Source organism: Corvus brachyrhynchos, unplaced genomic scaffold (genome assembly GCF_000691975.1).
Source record: "Corvus brachyrhynchos isolate BGI_N302 unplaced genomic scaffold, ASM69197v1 scaffold32, whole genome shotgun sequence".
Classification (NCBI taxonomy): domain Eukaryota; kingdom Metazoa; phylum Chordata; class Aves; order Passeriformes; family Corvidae; genus Corvus; species Corvus brachyrhynchos.
Window position 1 is genome coordinate 2,793,417 of NW_008237919.1, and position 13,512 is coordinate 2,806,928.

Below are 13,512 nucleotides of genomic sequence, written 5' to 3' on the forward strand. Positions count from 1 at the left end.
CCGTGGCCCGGCCCAGCCTGGCCCAAGCAGGGCCTGGGCCGGGCCCACTGGGCCCTGCTCGGGCCCTGCAGCCACCTGTCCCAGCATCGGAAATGAGAGAGAGCTTGGGGGGGGTTTGTCTATTCTTAAATGTGGATCACAGAGGTGGTCACAATTTTAAGTGGCTCAAAGAATTGTCCATATTCAAACTGGCCGCTGATAGGTTCTGTCAGGTCACAGAGGAAGCTGTAAGCACCCCTTAGCAAGAACATCCCTTCTGGGACTACACTTGCTAACCCATGACACTAGCTCTGGGGACAAACTGAACACTGCTGCATAAATTACATTCTCTAACTAGAAAGTGGAGGTATTTGGGTTCAGATGAATGAAGTAACTTCACTGTTGTAACTCTTCACTCCTTCACTCAGGTTCACCTGATGTGCAACCTGCAGCCGCGCCTTGAGCGCCAGAGCTCAGGGAACAGCAGACTCTGCAAGCAGGCAACCAGCAAGCTGAGGGAGGAACCCCCTAAACTGGTCTGCAGGGAATGCTGAGGACAGGGGCACTCACATCCTTCTTTTTGAAGCTTTGCCACTGGATAAAAAGGAATGAGAGTCACAAGACCAGAGGAAAAGGAACTAAGTCCAAAACCAAAGGGTTTTAACTAGGGAAGATTTAAAATAGATTAATCAATTTATTATTAAATGAAGAATACTTTGGAAATTCAAGACTTTGCAAAGTCTGAGAACTGAAATGATGAAACAGGAATTCATACAAATTTGCTTAAGATATATTTACAGGTTTCCTGTCATTTTTTGTAGTCTCTGGCACAGCAACAAGGCCTCAGGCTGAAGACTTTACAATGTAAATATAGACATGAAGAGTATACATTTATAAGCCCACTGTTGGTAACACAAGGATAATGAAACAAAATAAGAACATCTGCTGGAATGTTAAGTGTCTTTCTAATTAATCCAATAGTTGAATGGATCAATTCATTACCAACAAATCTGGTTTATTATCTCATTAATACAGCCAGTTAATATTATGAGGAGATTAGCACAAGAACTTGAAATGATCCTGAAACAAAAATGAACACAACAAAGACATACTGGTGAATACAGGAGTCCAAATAATGAGCAAAAGACAGGTTTTTAGACATGCAAAGAACAAAGGGGAGAAAGAATGACAGGAAAACAAAAGACACCTAGCAAACCTGGCACTCCACACTAACAGCCCAACAGATGCCGAATGGAAAACAAAAAGGCTGAGCACCCTCCCCTGAGTTCTCATTGATTACATGGCAAAACCATGTAGTTATCAAAATGACCAAACCCCCACGGAGAGTACACTGGGGAACCAACCTGTATTCCTATAGGTAACTCTGCACAGAACAGTGCTGCACTGAAAAACCTTTAGGAAATGAGTAGTTTTAAAGCTCTGTCTTGGAATCAATTGTTTCTGAGCTGATGAAAGAGTATCGAGAAGGATCGGCTTGACACTCGGAATACATACATGACAGCTTCCCTGTTTTGCAGCCTTGGCACTGCAGCATCTATTTGTTGGCACAGCAGCATTCCCTAATTTGTGGTCATATTCTTGGAAGCAATTTTATACTGATTACAGGATTTTTCCTTTGTTTTCCAGAGTACAAAAGATGGGTGACTAATGACTTGCCAAATAAACAGAATTCAAAGCCAAAACTCAGAATAATGAAAATAAAACACCCTGCCATGGTCCTCACCAATACATGCAAATATGTTTCCTAGTGAAAGAAGAATCAATGTACATAATCATGTCCTACCTTGATATATTGAAGCCCTCAAGTACTTCTATTAAGTTGAATTAAGTCTGTGTTCATGAGGAATTATTTAGCTACTACTTCTGCTTGTTAACACGCTATGAATGATATTTAGTTAAAATGTCCATGTGCTCTAGGGGACAACACATCCTGTAGCTTGCCCCAAGATCAATCAGTCTCAACCCTGCCTGTTTTTTCATTGAATGCAAATGAGCATTTCAAAAGAATACTTAATCCTATGGCTAAAGCTCGTCAGTTTTACAGAAACTGTACATATTCTGTAGCATTTGCTGTCTAGGAATATGAGAATTTTATTCCAGTCAAATGACAGCTTTAAGAAAAGCTGTAAGTTACGGAATCCTAATAACTCAGGACAGAGTTTCTACAGAGCAGGTGTCTGCTGGGAGCTGGAACTAACAGAAATACAACTGGGCTTAATAGCCATATTTAACAGGGCTGCTCTGTCGGGGAGCTTAGGATGTTGCAGTTTCATTAGCATTAACAAGTGTTGCTATGGGTACCGCAGCACAGGCATCAGAACACAACTGAATAGGACTGGGAAAGTGATTAATAAAAATGTGAAGTGCTGGAATTTTAATAAAACAAAACCAATGTGCTTGCCATTAAGATCATGTTTAAATTATAGACTACATTATTGCCCAGTTCAGCAGCAGATACATGCCACTGCTTGTTGTCTTTCTGCTCGAGCCCAGACAAACCCCCACATCTGTAAAGACCAGAGCAAACCTACTGTTCTCACACAGAGAGGGACACACGTGGCCCCCCCCCCGCACTAATGAAAGTGACCCTAATAAGTATTCATAACAATATTTAAGTGCTGATGTTAATATGCAATTTATAAATATTTAACACACTACAGCAGGTTCTATCGCAAGCTCAGAACCATATAATGCCTCATTCCTGGGTAAATGACACAGACATATTAGTGTACTAAATTCAGGGTTTGATATTTTGGTCACAAATACGAAACAGTATTTATCTACTTCAGAATTATACACTGAACAATTTTATTATATTTTTTAGAGCTTCTCTGATTTCTTATGACTTCTGTTTAACAAAATTTCTGTTTACCTTTTCTTGTTTAGTGTGATCACGTGATTTGGTAGACATAGAGAGCTGAGATCCGTATTATGTACTAAAATAAGGGATTAGAAGCAATGATTAAACCCTAGACTATAATCTGGAAAGATTAACGGAGTAATTATGTAGCCTGAAACTCAGAATGGTGAGTTACAAAGAAGAGAAAGAAAATATCCAACAGAAGAATTTGAAATGGAAGGACAAAAATGACCATCCAGGTTCTTCTTTTGTACTTATCACCCAAATCTATCTGATAAAAATTAGCAGCTTTTCTTCTGTTTAACATGCTATTTAGTACAAAAGCATACCAAAGACATCATAATAAAGCATAAACAATGCTGTTTAAATTTAAGGTGCAAAGATTGAATTTCTTGTATTTTCACAGGAAGATTTTGGGGGGGGGGGCGGGAAGTACAATTTTGTGCCAAGGTGTTCTAGACCGTCATTCTGAAACATTAAAAAATACTGGAAGGCACCACAAGTAAAAAAATGCATATGCAAATGAAGTATTTGTGTATGTTACCACTGTCACTGTTCTGCTTAACCCTCTGCAAAGAGCAGCAAGCTGGAAATAGGCACTTACTTTACATTTACTGCGTCTGTGACCTTAGCTCTCCCAAAAAGAAGGGGTTTTAACAATGTGTTTAATATGGATAGTAATACTTCATTGCTACAATTTATCTTTGCAGTGCCTTTAACAAACACTGTACTGAGCCTAGTAACTTTCATGCTAGCATTGCGATGTAAAGCAGGTTAATTACTTTACTCTTTACTTTTTATCACGATCATTTAGTAGTGATCAATAATGCTTTATTACAAGGATTTTCCTTTTCTTGTCACGTGTTCTTTTCCTCTAACAGGATTCAATTTCCAAGCACGTTTATCCTTTTGATGTTAAAAGAACTGCCTTGTGGTCTTTTTAAAACAATTGCTTTACACTCTGTAACTAAAGGAAAGGCTGTGTGATTTGCCTTAAAAACATAAAGACCCCGCTTTAGTAGTTCCTGTAAGACACCCCCATGTCATTATGATGGGAATTTCTACCATGCTCCTAACTAAAATGTTTGCATCACAAGGTTTACAACTTTTCCACTAGTAGACTTCCCTTGAAAAAGGCAACTATTTGAGAAAACCAACTACAAATAGTGTGAAACTTTTATTTAAATGTCACTTTAATTTTTTTCAGACTCATATGAATTACAACTAACCTCAAAGTGCATCCTGAGAGGTCTCGTTTCTGGCATCCTTGTGTGTGTGGGTTTCATACTGACAGAACAGGCTGAAATCTCTCTCAGATACTCTGATTGAGCTTCCTGACACACACAGAGCCTTCAAGGCTGAATTGTTTAAGTGAATCTTAACGAAGAATCAGTACGAGGAAGAGGTCCTGTGATGTTAGAATCTCTGTAGTCTCTTGCTGTTTTCTCAGTGAACTGGAGCTTTTCCAGATGGAGAGTAGCAAAGTAAGTTGTTTCTACTTTTAGAATCAAACCTCCATAAACTGGTGTTCAAACTGGAAAAAACAGTGGCTTAAAAGGAAAGTTCATTATAGTGTGCAGTGATGTGAATCAACATAGTTCAGCCTAACTGATATCATGATTCAGGAAAACAAAGCTTTGATTGTACTTCAAATAACCCACAATTTATACTCTTTACACATAAATTTTTGAAAACTATTTTGAGAAGAAAGTATTTTTAAGTCAGAGCTCAAATACTTATGTTTTATAGAACCCAGAGACATCTCACAGCAGGATATATAAATTTACTATGAGCGCATTCTGACTTTGTACCAGTTTGAAATAAATATTTTTGTGATACTGGACTTATTTCCTTGCATTCATTAAACACATGACACAGATCTTGACTTTCTAAGTATGATATATGCTTACTAACTGATACTGCTAATGCAGCCCGTGGACATGGATGATACACCAATTGAAATTAATTTCCTCAAGAAACAGAATTAGAATGTGAGAATTAGTGATACAAGTTGTTCACGTTTTTCAGGCAGCATTTTGCTGACTGTATAAATACATGCAGGCTCCTGAACATTAAGTTAGTACAGTAACAACACAGACTACATGTTTTAATCCCGTATAAGACAAAATCAAATTAAAACCTCCAGCAGGATGTTTTCTGTTACATACTGGTCTTTAGAGAAAAAGCTCTACCTCATTTATTCATGCATTACGGAGTCATAATAAAATTCAGTGCTGGCACTGGTCAAGATAAATGCTAGCAAAATGCTCCTCTGACAGCACTATCACTTAGAACTGCACACATTTGTTTCATAACATTCCCGTTTTTATATTGTGAGACTTGTGCACTTCTACCATGGGACTGGCAGGCCTGACCTGGGGCACATGCCATGAACTTTGGCAGAGGCTCTGGATGGGAGGGTGCTGTGCCAAGCTTCCCTATGCTGCCCACCAGCCCTGTCCCTCCTCTTGCATCTCAGCACAGCTCTGACCCACACAGGAGTCTTGCGGCCCCTGATCTCTCTCCAGCTGCTTTGTGCTTTGGCTGGGTTTAGAGATCAGTTTCGGAGCATCTGAACAGGATTTGTCTGGAGTCCAGGTATATACAAAATGCATCCCAACCCTTAAGAGAAATGCCTGGGTCTAAACCAAGGGGCTCTTTGGTGAGGGAACCTTACACTCACTTCATGTAACCCAAAGCAGAAATGCCAAACAGTCCAGTATAGTTGCAGGGACTGTGGCACCTTTATGTACTGTGCCTGACTATTTGTTCGGGTGAACACAGCCACAACATACCACAAAAAATCATGAGGTTGAAACAGATGGCATGTCAAGTTATAGAGCTTCTATACCAGAGGGATAAAGAGAAGGCATTTAACCTGCTACAACTACACAGGTCAAGTAGCTACTCCTCAGGTACAGAGCCACCAAAGACAAATGAGAGGGTGACATCTCAATGACCAAGAATCCAACAGAAACAGCTGGGCCATTTCACACAGGTCACTGCCTGTGAGTCATAAAAATCAGAGAAAAATATACAAATTTTTTTAAAAAAGACCATTTGGAAGACATGGTCCAGTGAAAACATAAGGCAAAAAAATCAAAAGGGAAGTTTCAAGAAACACAGTTGAAATGTATTACAAAGAACAGAAGTGTGCCAATGGACCACTGAAGCCACTGACAAAACACCTACTACAATTTCTAACTTAAAGATCTACTATAGCAAAATATTAGGACAGAATGGCAAACAAGCAGTGATCATGGAAATACTTGCTGGAAAACCAGGTCTTGAGATCAAAGATCAGACTATTGCAGCTATAACAGGTAATGCTGTATACCGATGATCTAAAATCTTTTATGATCTTAGAAAAAACTCAAGTCAAATGCAATGCCCTTTTAATTTACTTCATATTTAGGTTGGCAGTCATTTGACTGTCATAACATGTAACATGCTGCGGAAAATCAAAAAAGGCTCCAGTTGAGCACTCCTGACTTCACACTGTAATGAAGGTATCAAATATGGGTACTCTTCAAGTACAAAGTAACTTGAGCATTCCACATCTGTACAGCAAAATAAGTGTTATTGTTTATACCACAGGACATAAATCTACCACCCTACCAAGTGGGGCAGATAAACTCCCTAACATGAAACTGTATTGCATAAATAGCCACACACACTACATTTGTACTTGGTATCATCTGCCATATCCTTATTGAGGAAAACTGCTTGCACACCCCCAGTTACCTGATCCTACTGTGGAGCAGGTGAGCATCTTTAAAAAATGTGCACATTATATTGCAAGCTAAGCAGAATCATAGAATAATAGAATGGTTTGGGTTGAAAGGGACCTAAAAGACCACCTAGTTCCAACCCACCCCCCGGCCATAGGCAGGGATGCCACAGCACAATTTCAGTCTGGTTATGTGGTTTTAGTGGTACTGACTAATATATTATTTAATACCACAATTATCAGGTCATTGAACACTAGTCTTTTTCCATTCGAGTGACTGTAATTAAGTACTGACTGAGTGTAGACAACAACTCTGCAAAGAACCCACACTTTCACAAATACATTTCCCTGACTTCAGTGAGACACTGGTCAGGATGATGTGCCCAGCTCTTCAGAGGCACAGACTTGCTTTAAAGCTGTACAAAACTTACCACTTTTTTTTCCCTCCCACTTCTGGAATGTCATGTTCTTTCCTGCATTGTGCATTTTATTGATGCAATATTTAAAGCTACTTTAAAAAGCCCACAGAACAACATTCAAATGCTTTCAGGCTTTTCTCCTAGTTTCAGCCTACTGGGAGTTTGTGGATCAGAATGTGAAGCAAAAACCTCAGACAGAGGCTGGGAACAACTGCAGTTTTAGGATATAGATGGTCACACAAAGATGCAGAGTTCTAGCAGAGGTTTCAAGACAGGACATGGTGGAAGGAAGCACGGGCTGGGAAAGGTTATGAAGGCTATTTGGACAGACAAATTTAACCTATACTGAAGTTAAAATACTTAATGCTTGTAATTTCCTAACATTTAAGTTTTTTTCTTGCTTTCCTACTGTTTGTATACACAACCATATGCTAGTTTAAACCCTACATCCCTTCATCAAGAAAGCTGGCTGAAGTCTCAAAGGGTGAACTCTTTCACCTGGTTATATGACATGCACACCCTGTGGCAGTCATCACTGCTGACAAGAATCTACAACACCGGTGCTCTTCCAGAAAACGAGTACTCCCCAGTAAAAACAAAGCAGTGAACAAGGTGTTTCAATAGGCATAACAAATTACCCTGGCATCTGTGTTACACCCAGAACATTCAAAACACTTGAAGTACCTCCCTAGCCTATACCTCTATATCTACATAAAGCATGTCCACATCTATTATTTGTTCAGTGATGAGAACGCTTTTTCGAGTAAGAATCAGGTATTTGCCAATACAGAAACAGTTTAAGGGTCTTCATCAGTCTGAGGACTGATGAAACACCACTCACTCTCTCTCCACAGCAGGTAACAGAAAGACTGAGCAGAGATTTCAAAGAACTTGAAAGCTTTAACATGCAAACAAGTTACCATGTTTAAGTTGTGTACCTGCTCACCAGGCAGTCTGAAGCAGCTCACTTCTAAATGAGCTCTGGTGAGAGAACAGAGGAGCTGATACTAGGTAGTTTGCTCATGCAGCAAAGCCTTTACTTGCTACTGAGCAGGCAAGAATTGGCTTAGACTACTAAAATGGAATACAAAGATAAAGGCCATCCATCTTTGCTTTTAAGCAATGAAAGTTTTCTGAATTCAGAGAAAATCAAATAGCAAGTCTTTATTGGGTATTTAGCCTTGTGCTAACAGAAATTACACATTCATTCTGAGGTGTGGGGATGCCCCCTTGTCTTCAGATAAAATATACTACACATTTGCAACACAATTATTTGTAAAATTATGGCAGGAATTATGGGCACTTCAGATCTCTATTATCTACCAAAACAATCCATCACTTATTAAGTTATTATAGCCTGTTCAGTGAAATATTTAGTTTCACATGTATATTTTCCCATCGTCTGTTATTTAAGAAATGTGCTGTGAAGGCTAAAAACACTAAAATATTATTGCAACAGTTACATGAAAGGATTTTGCCTTTTTAATTTTCAAACAGAGAAGCACATAAAAGGTGATTTTACAACAATAATTTACTAATTTCCAGTCCTCCAAAGATCCACTTGCTTATCAGGTAAATGTTTAATATTACTTTGAGATTGAATTTTTAATTAAAAATCACAAAAACGGCTCTTAAAACATTTTTAAATAATACTGCTTTAGGAGATACATTCTGGTAATCGTATTAAAATAGTGTTGCACTTCCAGAATTAATTAGTGAACCTGTCCTCCAGGTGTAATTGCTAATTGTTCAGTTCACAATGATTAACCCGCATCAAACCAAGATCCTTTACAGAGCTTATAATGCCTACTAGTAAAAGGAATCTCTTCTCTCTCTCTGTAGTATGGTGGAAGCCTCAGGTCTTGAAATCCTCAACTGCACACAAAGATTCAACCTGAGAAACAGATCACCATTGTATGGTACCCCGGATGCTTGAAAGTGCCCTGTGGGAAAACAACTGAGGATGCAAGCACATGTGATCATTTGGAACTGGTGGGGGTTTTTAAGGAAGGGTGCTGAGCAGGATATCAACCTCTAAACCCATGAAACAGAAACGGGCAGATACATGTGGGCAGCTCATCTGGCTAAGGTCTGAGGATCTCTTGTGAATGCAGAGATGAGAAGAGGCAGCTGTGTGCTCGGGCAATGGCTGCTCTGTTGTCTTGCTGGAGCTTTCACCCAGGGACATGAGCAGCCAGCAGCTCCCCATTCACCATGCATGCTGTGGATATTTTGGAGAGGAAGGAGGTAAAGCACTCAGTCTGATCTGAATAGGAGCAGCAGTATAAGGAAGCAGGGGTTGGGAAGGCATCTAGTTCACCACTTATTTGGCTAAGGATTATTCAGTAAAAAAGAAACAACAAATAACAAGGAAAGTGGTAGATTACACACACACAAATATTAATGAGTGGGTGAAAACAGAGACAGTAAGTTGTCCTTGTCAATATGGGAACTAATGCCATTAAAGGAACTACTCACACACATACTTCAACAGGGTCAGCATGAACTCTTGTCACTGATGTGAAAGGGGAAATGTGTGATTATCATATCATAAAAATACCATATCATATATGGTATTTTTGAGAGTGTTCGTGGATAGGATCAGAAGGCGTTTGTGGGATTTTGTATATTTTATAAGGAATTTAGTGGAGAGGACAGAGAAAAGGAAGGGGCAGGGGGGCAAACACCAGGCAATGGAGATGGGGAGTGGAGGAAAGAATAAAAAGGGCAAGTTGCATTTAAACAGTGGATAAGCTTCTCTGATCAAACCCTGCACCTGATCACCTCTTTTCCTTCTTACTAAATCCTTAACTACTTTTTGTGTAATTCACCCTCTGTTCTATGTGTGATACTGCTGCATAGTCTTAAGTGCCAGCAACTACAGAAGATGCTGCAGCTCTCAGGGTCTGCAGGTCCAGGAACCAGCAACTGGAGGGATGACAGTGTATCTATGTGTAATTCAGAGAAGTCCAGCCAACAAACTAGGACATTCTTCTAATATTTGAGGGATTCATGACTGTGGGGTGCATATGAGACAAGGGCCAATGTGTGTATCCATTGCGATAGCCAACACCAAGTTGCTAGCAAAAAGGAGGAAACCTCGATGCAGGGCAAGGGGGTCCAAGCACAGAAGTCAGAGAGGTTTACAGGACGTCGTAACGTTCATGGGACCCACAAATGCATCTGTCCTTCTGAATCAGACAGTGAGGGTGCCTACAGTGTTTTCACTAGTGCACTTCAGTCCTAATCAGTCTTCACCACCCCAAACGGGACTCAAAAGTACCATCCTCCTTTACCCTCCACATCTTGAGAACTGGCTTTAAGGCAGGGCACAGCCACGTAAATTGCTGCTGTTGCCATTTTCCTCACTGCCTGGCTCTCTCAGGGGAAGGAAATCCAAAGGGAATAAGAGGTTTCCCTTTCTTCCTCAGGGGTCATGCTGGCGAATTCCTTTAATCAGTCCTTCAGAAGGGCTACCCTGATGCATGCATGAGCTTTGCCTAAGGTGTCCCACAGCACTGTACCCTCTAATGTAGCTTGGAGCAGCAAATGTGAAGGACTATGTTACTACAATGCAGTTGTCAGGAGTTACTGATAACCTGGGGATGTAATTTACGAAACACTTGTCAATTCCCCACCCTTATTGTCTGAGCCAGTGGCTGGGTAAGCAGCCCAAAGTCCAGAAATGGACATTGAACAGACTTAAGAATCCACACTGATACACAAGCGGCCTGTGAACAAGGGAGTGCTTGCAAATCTAAAGAAGAATGCATCCATTAACCTGGATGGAGAAATCTTTTGGGTCTGAGAGTACATGGGACTGCCTTTCAGTGACCAGGAAAGAAGAAGCCCTGCGTTCCAGAGTCCACTGCGTTGAGCAGCTCTAATAGCATCCTTAACAGAACATAAGAGTTGAGCAAAAGAAGTAATGCCTGCACTATCAAGAACCAAACAGCTTTCACTGGAGTATCCTCTAGGTAGAACAAAAAAAAGTAGACGTGGGAAGACCAGTCAAACTTTAGTTTTCCACAGTAAACCAAATATTCTTAAAAATGGAGTACAAGAGAGAGATGTGGAAGGAATCAGAATAACATGCTGTGCTCTGACATGGCACACCCCAGCAGCATGTACTCAAAAGCTCTTGAGCACAACACCTTGAGTAGGAAACCATAACTGTCAGACTGATGATGAAACACTGAAAGACACACTTCCAGAAAAAATACTCATTTTAAAATCCATTGACAGATGCTGTAAGAAGTGTTGATACATAGCATAATTAATGCAGACTGCACAAACTGTACTGTGGACAGTGATGTATTTATTAAAAGCCACTTGGTGAAGGCTGCTGGAAGGAACTAACTAGAAAGCAACACTGTCTTGGATTAGAATATAAAAGCACAGGCTTTCCTGTAAATATGAATCAGCAAACCAGGAAATTGTATGTTATTTAATTTTCCTATATGCTGTCTCCAAGTAAGTGACACACCTCAGTGTACATGCAAGTACAAGATGTTGCTAGAGAGAATAGTTTTGTAGAAATAAAACCTCTGAATGAATAAGGATTTTGTTCAGAGGCAGAGAAATAATAAATATTAGGGTGAGGTATTTCTTTGCCCACAGACAATGTGATTTATACTCTTAAGGTATCTCGACCCTAAGTGACTGTGTTCTAAACAAATAATTTCGAAAAGGCTATTTGAGCTATTGGGTACTCTTGTCTTTGTGCAAGGGTAGACTGTTCATGCTGAAGTCAGTCACGGTTAACATGAGAGGAGACAGCAGTTACAAGGCCGGGGCAGAATTTTATGACTCCCAGCCAGCATGTTGGCAGACTTGTCTTATGGAGAGATGAAGCGCCTGGACATACATGGAAGTCTATAGGCTGACATAAAAGTTAATTTAGCCTGACACCTATTGTTTTGATTTTCAACAGTGATTTTTACATAATTCATTACCTAGAGACTCCAAATGATCTGCCAGGGCATGCAAAGTGAGTTTGGGAGCAAAGACAGAGAAAGTCCACTAGTCCTTTCAATGAGTGTGCTCAGTAAGAGGAAAACAGCATAGGCCTCTGAATTTACATGGAATCAACCGTTTTTTCTTTGAACTGGTGCCAATGTCTTTACAAGAGTTACCTGAAAAAATCTCAGGGTAACCTCATCATCTCTAGTAGTCCACAGACCTATGTATACACAGAAGAGTTGCACAGACTCAGGCACATGTTCTTTCCAATAATTAAAACAGCACAGCTTTGATTCCAGGTGCAATTACACCAGTGTGGAAATGCTCTAAAAGGGTCTGGCTTTTCATGTATGAGGTTCATGCCAACGTACTGCAACGCATAAATAAAGCCAGAGTACTGCTTTAACTACTAGCATAAATTGATATTACTTTTATGAATAGAATAAGGGCACATACTAGAGAAACAACACAAATGTCACTTAAAAGACCACTCACTATCAAAGGCCCAAACACAGAACAAAAGTGCTCTAATTCTAGGTTTGAAACTCCCTGCTCGCACATGACTTCCTTTCATTGTGTCCTTCACACTATTAATGACTTGAGCGCAGAAGTTAAAAGCCAACCTGAACTGAAAGCTACTCTCTTAAGAGTAAAAACATTAAACTATATTTTTCATTCAGATCAAACCAAATAAACCCATAAAATCTCTAGATAACCACTTCAGAATAACGATTTGATCGGAGAACACTTTTCTAAAACCAGACATACCCATCTTAGAGACAACTTGTACCTGGTAAGGCCTGCAAAGTAGTATCATTATCACCGATTTTCTCCCTTTTTTCTGCCTGTGCCTTTCCACAGGACCAGAAGATATAACCCAGGCTCTTGCTCCTGACTCACAATACCCAGGTCTCTCTTAAAAGGACCAGAGTAGCCTGAGGATTTCTTGCCGTTTAGCTACGGTGAGCTCTAGCTAAGCTCCTTCCAGAAGGGTGCAGACATACAGACTTCTCAACACAAACCTGCTGCTCTTGCTGCTTATGGTACCTGGCTTATCCCTGCAGTAATTCCCCACGGTCCATTTGTGCTCCTCGCTGTGCGCCGCCTGCTTTGCATTATCTCTGTGTATGTGTGTGTTGACAAACGGATTTATGTGAGAAGCCAAAATGCCGCCCGGACCGTCAGCTCCACGTCCCACCGCTCTGGCACGCTGCCGGCATCGACTCCCTCTCCACCTCGACACGCTGTTGGAAACTCTCCCTGTCCCCACACTTCCGTGTGCCAAACGTGGAACGACTAGCATCAGTAGGACCAGAGCGACTCACGTCCCGGTGACCAGCGGGAGACAGGTACGGTGCTTGTACGGAGCTCTCCGCGGAACCCCGCTCCGACGGGCGACAAGTGAGCCCCACGGCGCCGGGCCCTGGCGCTGCCGGCTGCCCAACACGTGTCAGCCGCTCCCAGCCCAGGGATGGCTGCGCCAGCCCAGCCCCGTTCCACCGTCCGAGCCGGGATCGCGGAGCGGAGGGGAGGAGGGGAGG

General features: G+C 41.0%; 1 protein-coding gene across 1 annotated transcript in view; it reads right to left on the reverse strand.

The window, feature by feature from the left end:
- Window positions 1–13,316, reverse strand: part of ZNF277 (zinc finger protein 277) — a 45,914-nt gene extending 32,598 nt beyond the window's left edge. The window contains exon 1 of the mRNA XM_017733085.1: window positions 13,019–13,316. Coding sequence (XP_017588574.1) covers window positions 13,019–13,274 — 256 coding nt within the window. The 5' untranslated portion in view covers window positions 13,275–13,316. The remainder of the gene's footprint in view (window positions 1–13,018) is intronic.
- Between the last annotated feature and the right edge of the window lie 196 nt (window positions 13,317–13,512).